Below are 9,526 nucleotides of genomic sequence, written 5' to 3' on the forward strand. Positions count from 1 at the left end.
TGATAATTCCTAAGCACCAAGACTCCATTCTCGCGCATTCGATTCTTTGAGATAGTGACTTGAGCTCCATTTGAGTAGAGAACTCCCTGAGTTGTGTTGTGAGCTCAAGTTGTGGCTTGTGTGCGTGATTGTGCTCGTGCTTTGAGTCTTGTGTGTGTTGCTCTTCCCAACCTTACTTCTGTGCTTCTTTGTGATCATCAATTGTAAGGGCGAGAGGCTCCAAGTTGTGGAGATTCCTCGCAAACGGGAAAGAGTATAAGAAAGAAAAACACCGTGGTATTCAAGTCGATCATTGGATCACTTGAGAGGGGTTGAGTGCAACCCTCGTCCATTGGGACGCCACAACGTGGAGTAGGCAAGTGTTATACTTGGCCGAACCACGGGATAAATCACCGTGTCTCTTGTGCTTGTTTTCCTTGTGACCATTGTGTTCCACAAGAGCTCGGTCCTTAGCCACTTGATTTCATTGTTCTAACACTTAACCAAGTTTTGTGGCTACAAGTTTTAGATTTTTACAGGATCACCTATTCACCCCCCTCTAGGTTCTCTCAAATCTTACTATACTTCTTGCGCTCTTGGCGCTTAGAAGATGTAGACTCGGCGTGAGAGGTTGAGGGTGAGGAAGAATCGGTCTCGTAGTAGACCTCCTTCTTCATTTATCTTTTTCTTCTTGTCACCGTTCTTATGTTACTTGATGAAGTCGGTGGATTCCTCCTTGTGCTTGTCGTCGGCCACCTTCGATGGAGTCCTTTCTTCATTCTTTTTCCCCGAGGATCCGAGCTTTTCCCCCAATGACCTTCTTTTTTTTGGCATGTTCTCCCGACATCACTTCGAGTGGTTAGACTCTAATGAAGTACCAGGCTCTGATACCAATTGAAAGTCACATAGAGGGGGGTGAATAGGCGAAACCTAAAAATTATAAACTTTGAACACGCACTTCACCCGGGGTTAGGGTTAGAAATAAATAATAGTGGATTCGGAGTGCGGAAGATAGTTCTCCTTGCTATGAGTTGCTCAATCAATGTGGATAACTTTGAGAGCCAACTCAAAATATTGGGAGCAAGAGAAATTTAGAGATAGAGAGGACAAGGAAGAAACAAATCGAGTGGTGAAGATCAACACAAGTAAACACGGTGATTTGTTTCCCGAGGTTCGGTTCCAATTAATCTACTCCCCGTTGAGGAGACCACAAAGGCTAGGTCTATTTAAACCATTTCCCTCTCTCAATCGGTCACCTAGAAGGGTCGAGTGCTTCTTCTTAATCACTCGGGTCACAAAGACCCCGCAAGGATCACCACACACTTAGGTGTATCTTGCTTGCTTTGCAAAGCACTTAGAAAATTTGGATGGAGAAGAAGAAAGCAACCAAGCAACAAGAGCAACAAAAGAAACATAAATCACCTTCTCTGAAGTCACTAAACACTTTTGATCACTTGACTTGATTTTGGAACTTGAAGAGAATTGAATGCTTTGAATGTGTCTTTGGAGTGTATTCTTTGCTCTTATATTGAGTGTAGAGAGTGGAAAGCTTGGATGATTTGAATGGTGGTGGTTGGGGGTATTTATAGCCCAACCAACATTCTAGGCGTTGGCAGTTCTGTCTGTCGATGGGCACACAGTACAGTCCGGTGCGCATCGGACATAGCATTGTTCATTGTCCGGTGCGTGCCACGTCAGCCGACCGTTGGGGTTTGGAGATGTTGACCATTGAAGTCGTTTGTCCTTTTGGTGCACCGAACAATCTGGTGGCACACCGGACAGTCCGGTGTGATCTAACATCGCAGACTGTCTTTGACTTCTGACGCTTCAGACTGCGGTGGCAGTCGACCGTTATTGAAGTCGACCATTGCTCTTGGACTCACTGGACACCGGACTGTCCGATGATTTTTAGCCGAGGAGGGCTTTGATTTCCCGAGAGCGGTCAGTTCGCGAAGTGCTCTAGCCTGGGCACCGGACAGTCCGGTGCGCCACAGGCTGGTGCATATCTGTTTTGCTCCAAGGTTGTAGAATTCCCCCAAGGTCTTTTTCTTTGTATGTATAAATGAACTTTATGCACCTGAGAAAAATATCAACTAGGCAAACTAGTTAGTCCATAAGATTTGTGATAGATGTCAAACACCAAAATCGATTATATGAAATGTTTGAGGCCATTTCTCTTTCAAGCCTTAACTCTTATTTGTTGATGAGCATTACACTACACATGGCCCCCCACCGTAAGTGAGCTCATGCACATTATTTTCCATACTTACTGAGCGATGAACGTATGTGAGCTCACTCTCGCTATAAAACTCTCCCCACATGTGAAGAGCAGGTATCCCCTGATGAGGACTACTACGATGAGTTCGATGAGATCTAAACGTCGTCTCTCAGTTAACTGTTGGTGCCAAGGATATAATTATATTAGTTCGGTTTAGTTATTATCAACTATTGTGTAAGACATTCTCGTTATGCAATAAAGATTATGACATTTGTCTCTATACATCGAGTCATTATATGTGTTGATCTTGTTTGTCGCACATATAAGACGTACCTGGGGTTGGCCTTAAAACCGGGTGTGCCATAAATGAAGACTAAATAACACAATAAAAGTCTAATAAGTAGTTTATGATTCAGCTATGTGAAGCTATAGTAAATATTTACTAGTCATAGATTAATTATGCTTAATAAATTTATCTCATCGTTTAGTCTTACATGTGTAATTAGTTTTTATACTACTATATTTAATAGTGACATTTAAACTAAACTTTAGTCATGTAAAATCAAACACGGAAACACCCAAACATGACACGACGAGTCATCAGTAAATAGCAACGCAAATTTGGAACGTGTCTTGTTCAGAAATAGTTGCTCGTCGTACGGGCTCAGCTTTAACCCTTGCCATAATAAATCAGCTTCATGAAAGGCGCATGCAAACGCAAGGCTGTGTGGCCTACTGGGAGTAGCTCTTGTCCTGGCTTGTTCAATCGGTAGTCGGTACTCGACTACTCGGTAACAACAGCGGTTGATCGCATGGGTAGACAGGGAGAAAAATATGTGCGCGTATGCTCCACCAAAGTCAACATGTGACAGTCAGTCACCAGACAGGCAGGCACACGTAGGACGTGAGGCAGGCAAGTAGGCGAGGGAGAGGGTCTCATTAACTTCGACATTCATAACGTCACCTACCTCCTTCGTGATCCTCTGCCACTTCGCCAGTATATAGCCGCATGACGGCATTCCACGCCCACGGTCGTTGCATGTTGTGGTGGCAGCGTTTGGTGAAGAATCCACTAGGCAGCTGCAGCTCCAAACGGTCAAGAGGAATGCATCAGAAAGAGTTTGATGATTGACGAGAGGAGAGGGCTACATCATGTCCATGACAGGCATAAGCTATGGAGTCCATCCCTATTGATTATTTCTGGTTTGGAGGGCCAAAACGACAAATATACATGCAAAATTCGACTCTCTTGATGCTGGTCAAGGATGTTAGGCACAGTGGGCAGTGGCACTCGCACTAAAAACAGTAGTAGCAGCAAGCAGCGGCAACCCCCTTCGTCCCTAGTCAACCGTACCAGTAGAACGTCGCCCAGTTTTGAGAGGTACCAGACCTGAGTGCGGGGGCAGCGCAGTCATTAACGCGGCTCACCCACCAACCTCAACTCTTCTCCTTGGGATCATCCTTCTCGTCCGAACCCCCACCCCCACCCACCGCCTCCCGGCAGCGTAGTTACTCCCCTCCCTCGCCATCAATCCTCCTCCCCCTGTTCGCTGTGCAGTGCTCAGTGCATGCCACTCCCGTTTCTCCCTCCACCACCATTCACCACCACCAGTGCCACTGCCACTGCCACACACCCACACCGAATTACGCGGCGGCCCTGCGCGCAGGATGCTCTTTGCCTGCCTGCCTGCCTGCTACTGCTCATCTCTGCCCATATAGCGCGCGGCTAGCAGCTTCCGGATGGACGCGTGCGATGTAGCAGTGGCCAGCTACTCGGCAGCAGCGCTCGCTCTCTAGACGCTTGGGCTTGGCACGCCGTCGCCGAGATCATCCATGGCCGGCGCAGGCCAGGAAGAAGAAAAGGTGGAGCACGAGGGAGAAGAAATGGTGGCCGGCCGGCAGCAAGGATCGTCGCGCGGCGCCGTGGAGCAATGCGGCGGCCAAGCACAGCCTGCCGTCACCGCTCCATGCTCGTCCAAGGTTCGTACGTCGTCGTCGCTGTCACTGCACTGCACGCATCACGGGAGGGCGTGGGTTTCTTAGTGCTGACAGGGCTAGCTTTCCTCGTTGAATTCACTGCCAGAACCCGCCGGACGCGAGGAAGCCTTACGCGACTCCGGAGGGGTGCTCCGTCCACCCGGGGCCGCCGCGGGATCAACGGCCCAACGCGTCGCCGAACCACCGCGTGTCCCTGGAGAACGACGTGAGGACATCAAGAACACCCCCTCGCCGTCTCTGATCTGGGTCTGCTCGTCTAGTAACTAGCTGTTTATGAGTTCTGGCAGGTTAGGCAGCTGCAGCTGCATTTGCGTCAGGAGAGGTCTGTCCGGGTCATGCTCGATCGGGCCATTGGCCGGGCGTCCAGCGCGCTGTCTCCTGGCCATAGGCATTTCCGGGATTTCCCGGCGCAGGTATGGCCGGCTGACTCATCGGCCGTTTGCCACCTCCTCAGTTTTTGTTTTCTCCTTCGTGGGAGTTGCTTTGCCGCTAACTCGCGCATCTCACGTGACACTCAGGTTAGCTGTAGATTGCTCATTTGCATATACAGTGCTCTCGAGTTTGTCTGGATTGGGCATGCATGGAAATTCAGCTGTCTAATAAAATGACAGCTGTGAAACCACCGGCATCGAAATCCAGGCATATATTTTTATTTTTTCTATTTTTGTTTCCATTATTGACAGCTAGTTTGTCAAGCTTGATGCCAGCTCAAATACACAGTTGCCCAAGACAGGGGATTATGCAAGGGACATCCCTCCTACTCCATACACTTCCTCCGTTTCAAATTAGAACATGAATGGTTTTTTTTTTTGCGAGAGTCAAGATATTTTAGATTTAATCAAAGCCATCAAAATAAATCACAAAGATTTATAATATCATCATCATTATTTTATTATATAAGTTTGGTCAAATTCGAGATGTATATCACACACTCCATTTCCCCAACCAAGTTAGCTAGGATGACATAGTTTGGAATGGAAAGAGTACCGTTACTCAGTGGCGGATCCAGGATTGATCCAAGAGGGGGCTACTAAGCTAAGGTTATAAAATTTTTTAAACCAAACAAAAAATATAATTGATGTTTAATATGACACAAAAAACAAGATATAATTTAAACATTCATGAAATATGTAGCCTAAAAATAAGTCGATACAAATTATAAAATTACAATAATTAGTACATACCGTTCAGGAGTTGATGCTGCGAGACAAATCTATTTTTCAAGTTCTTAATCTTTGAAAATGTTCATAGCAAAGAAAGCTCTCTCAGAAATTTGTCCATCTTATTTCTATAAACATAAAATTTAATTTTATCAAATAATTTATTAAAATAGCAAACATGGAACTACTACTAAATAAATAATTAAAATCAAACTACCAACACCTAGCACACTGCAGACTGCACATGGTTCAAAACTTAAAATCAAAGCAAACAAGAGCATGTAACAGAGTACTACACTGCACCAACACCAAAGGCAGTAACACTAGCACACGCCCATGTTTGTTTCAGCTTTTTACAGCTTCTGGCCAACAAAAGCTGCTGCGGACTGCCAAACGCGTCAGCTTTTCAGCCAGCTTCTATAAAATTTGTTTAGGTAAAAACTATTTAAAATCAATATAAACATATAATCGGTTGAGTTGTTGAAATAGTAGGAATCCGTCACTTTCTAGATCCTGAGCCCTATGAACATCTTTATCTTCCTCCGCACGTAATCCTAATAATACTCAGATTCTCCCCACAGCCAGATTCTTCTCACAGCCAGATTCTCAGAAAAGCTGGTCAGAAAAAAGCTGAACCAAACAGGCCCCACGTCTCTTCACCTTCACTCACTGTCACTGCTTCACGGCTTTAGAAAATCAGCAGCCAGCACCCAGCAGCGCCAAGCCGTGAAGCCGCTCAGGCTTCGTACCTCCTCACCGGTCGCCGGTCAAAGCAGTCAAAGTAGTAAAAGCAGGAGCTCGCGAGGGTGAGCTATTAACTGGACGTCTGGACGGGAGGGTGAGCCTGCGGGAGCCGGAAGGCCGAGCGGCGTGCTGCTAGTGCCGCCGTGCCACGCCCCGAGACAGAGAGGTGGACTGCAGCTCCCACGACCGTGATGGAGCGTCGTTGGCTCGTCGCGCCGGACGCCGGTACTCACACTCGCAGACTCGCAGTCGTGGAGTCGCCGAGAGGCCGAGCGGCGGCTGGACGTCTAGACCGTGGACACGACTGAGGAGTGGACGTGACCTATTTTTTTGAGACGGTATGGACCTAACTCAGGAGCGGACGTGACCTATTTTTTTGAGACGGTATGGACCTATTCGCTTGAGTTCTTGGGCCGCGACCGGGGCTGCAGCCCACGCAGCCCTGGACGCAGATCCGCCCCTGCCGTTACTGGCGTTCTTATCAGAGAGATATATAACGTATAACTGACTATAATGATTGTTGTATTCTTTACTCGGTTTCTGAAGACTGATGACTGTTCTTCCCTACAGACAAAGGAGCTGATAGCGGAGATCGAATTGCTCGAGGAGGAAATCGCCAACCGCGAGCAGCACGTTCTTACTCTCTACAGGAGCATCTTCGACCAGTGCATGTCTGGGCCACCGTCTGGGCAGAGCTCTGGCATCTCGTCCCCCGCGCACGCCAAAACTATCACCGCTAGGACACGAAGGCAGCCGAGCATAATATCGAGTGCATTTTGCTCGTCCAAGAAGCTCCCGCTCCAGCCCTTCCACATCACAGAGTCACTCTCCGAGTCGGGAAGAACCAAGAACACGCTCAAGGCTAAGATCAAGCACCCATCTTTTTCAAGCGAAACATTGGATAGCAGCCATTCTACTTCCTTCCCACCGGACCCAAAAAAGGTAACACAACAATTGCAAGCAAATAAAGAGTTCTCCCAACAAGCTCAGATAACTTGCTGCAAACATTCTACTGCAATTCATATAATTTTGACTTCTCTTCTTTTGAAAAAAGCTACCTTATTCTGGGAGTGGCGGCTCTCTTGCCCGCACTCTGAAAGACCACCTCTACCAATGCCCAAGCAAAATATCCGAAGAAATGGTCAGATGCATGGCATCCATATACTATCTTCTGCGCACCGAGGCGCCAGCAGGAAAGCCTGAGAAGGCCCGCTCGCCATTCTTGTCAAGGTCATCGACGAATGTCATCCTTCCTCGGCGGGTGAACGGAGAGGAAAACAGCGCACCGAACAACAGGTGCACGGTGGAAATAGCTTCCATATCAGTTGACAAGAACCAGATGCCAGATGTCTCTTACGCGATCACCCACTACAGGTTGGTTCCAAAAGTAAATCACTGCAAAACCATGCCCTGATCAAATGGCTCTCCTGAAAATCGCAAGTAACAGATTCCTTCTCTCTTGGGTTTTTATTAGGTTGCTTGTGGAACAGCTTGAAAGAGTTGATCTGAGCGTGTCGGAGAACAGCGTTAAGTTGGCCTTCTGGATTAACGTTTACAATTCGCTTATCATGCATGTAATGCTGGATATATATGTTCTACAGCGACAAGATTTTTTTTTATGCTTTATGCTTTTTTTTAAAAAAAAACTTTATTAACCTGTGTGTTATTCACTTGCATTGCAGGCGTATCTGGCATATGGGATTCCAAACAGCTCTCTGAAAAGAATGGCGCTATTTCACAAGGTGAGTAGATTTGTGATTGGCCACAGGAATATGTATCCTGAAATGCTCTAATCTGCTCTGACGTACACACCGTGCTATTAGGACATCTTCTGTGTTGATGTTAGTAACAAGTAACTCATCCCTATTGTTGCAGGCTGCCTACAATATTGGAGGGCATGCCATTACCGCCAATGCTATCGAGCACGCCTTGCTGTGCTTCAGGTCTCCACGGATCGGTCGTGTACGTAGATCAGCAATTTCATCCCGAATTACAGTTTTTGGTTGGTTATTGATGCAAAGTTGGAAAGTTGAGACTACAATTCTAAGCAGGGAAAAATAAAATAAAATTACGTTAGCACCTGAACTACTGGATCACTTAACTACACTGGCAATTTTTGTGATGGTAATCGACTATCAGTTAACTGAAACAACCCCAAGAACACTTTCATCACTCCGAGAAAAAGATCGTTTTTTAAATGACATGGGATACATGACCACCTGCTAAACTGAGAACCCAACGAATATAATCCATCTGCAGTGGTTCGAGTCCATCCTCTCGACGGCTATGCGGAAGAAATGCCCGGACGAGAAGCAGCTGGTCCAGCTCAAGTTCGGCCTGCAGGAGTGCCAGCCTCTGGCCCTCTTCGCCCTGTGCACCGGCGCTTCGTCTGACCCCATGGTACTCACATCCTACGATGCCTGTTCTATCTCTATCTGATACACACACCATGATCTGATCTCTAACCGTTGGTGGGCGTCGAGCAACACGTTTGCAGCTGCGGGTGTACACGGCGAAGAACGTGATGGAGGAGCTGGAGCGCGCCAAGCGAGAGTTCCTGCAGGCGACGGTGGTGGTGCGCAAGTCCACGAAGAAGCTGTTCCTGCCGCGCCTGGTGGAGCGGTACGCGAGGGAGGCGTGCGTTGGCCCCGACAGCGTCCTCCCGTGGGCGCAGCGCGAGGGGGCCGTCGCCGTCGTCGACGACCGGCCGCAGCAGGAGGCCGCCCAGCGGGGCGTGGGGAGCCGGCGCAAGGCCGTGCAGGCCGTAGAGTGGCTGCCGTACGCCACCAGATTCCGCTATGCCTTCGCCAGGAGCATGGTCGACAAGCCACACTGCTAGCTGCTTCGCCTCGCACAGTCGCACTCCTCGCATCGCAGCTGTTGCCGTCTGGCCCCGTTTCCGCTGGAGAAAGACATCTGATCGCTGTGGCGCAGCCATTCTGATGGCTAGATGTAAATGTCTCGTTGATGCTGCGATGTTGACGGCTAGATAGTACTGCTCCGTTCCGTAGTGAACAAGTGGCAAGGATGGGACGAAGGGTTTGACTAATTTTGCACAAGGTGTACAGAAGCTAGTTGATCGCTATTATTTCAGGTTTCAGCAGCAGTCTGTTGGAGACCATTTGAATTCATTCGAATTGTTTATCTACTTGGTCGTTTGTATTTCCATTGGTGTGAGCAACTTGTCCGATTTGGGACAGCTTCAGCTCTAGAAAATTTGGTTGGTGAAGTTGGTGGATAGAGCAGGTTATTAGATACTCCCTCTAGGCCTAAATTTTTTGACGTTTTTGGACAGATTCTCACGTACCAAAAAAACCATTAAGGTCTAGTTTGGGTACTCTAGTAATGAGTGGGATTTGAGTGGATTGAGATGTATTGAGATGTATTGAGAGAGTATTTGATCTATTGGGGATTTATACCCTCTCCA

The 9,526-nt window shown here is 47.7% G+C and overlaps 1 protein-coding gene across 2 annotated transcripts; it reads left to right on the forward strand.

The window, feature by feature from the left end:
• The first annotated feature begins 3,675 nt into the window (after positions 1-3,675).
• Positions 3,676-9,267, forward strand: LOC100194247 (uncharacterized). 2 transcript variants are annotated; one of them, NM_001139288.2, is given in 10 exon segments: positions 3,944-4,177; positions 4,281-4,400; positions 4,483-4,608; positions 6,670-7,041; positions 7,154-7,473; positions 7,574-7,673; positions 7,782-7,841; positions 7,975-8,061; positions 8,359-8,499; positions 8,597-9,247. In NM_001139288.2, coding segments are annotated over 10 exon segments (1,815 nt in total). In that variant the 5' UTR covers positions 3,944-4,030; the 3' UTR covers positions 8,939-9,247.
• Positions 9,268-9,526: the final 259 nt, after the last annotated feature.

This window comes from Zea mays, chromosome 1 (genome assembly GCF_902167145.1).
Source record: "Zea mays cultivar B73 chromosome 1, Zm-B73-REFERENCE-NAM-5.0, whole genome shotgun sequence".
Classification (NCBI taxonomy): Eukaryota; Viridiplantae; Streptophyta; class Magnoliopsida; order Poales; family Poaceae; genus Zea; species Zea mays.

Excerpts from the sequence above, each read along its gene's own strand:
- LOC100194247 (XM_008664732.4), top strand. The coding sequence starts at position 4,031 with ATGGCCGGCGCAGGCCAGGAAGAAGAAAAGGTGGAGCACGAGGGAGAA. Across the intron at positions 7,474-7,573 it reads TACGCGATCACCCACTACAG|GTTGCTTGTGGAACAGCTTG; the intron begins GTTGGTTCCAAA and ends GGTTTTTATTAG. Across the intron at positions 8,500-8,596 it reads GCGCTTCGTCTGACCCCATG|CTGCGGGTGTACACGGCGAA; the intron begins GTACTCACATCC and ends ACACGTTTGCAG.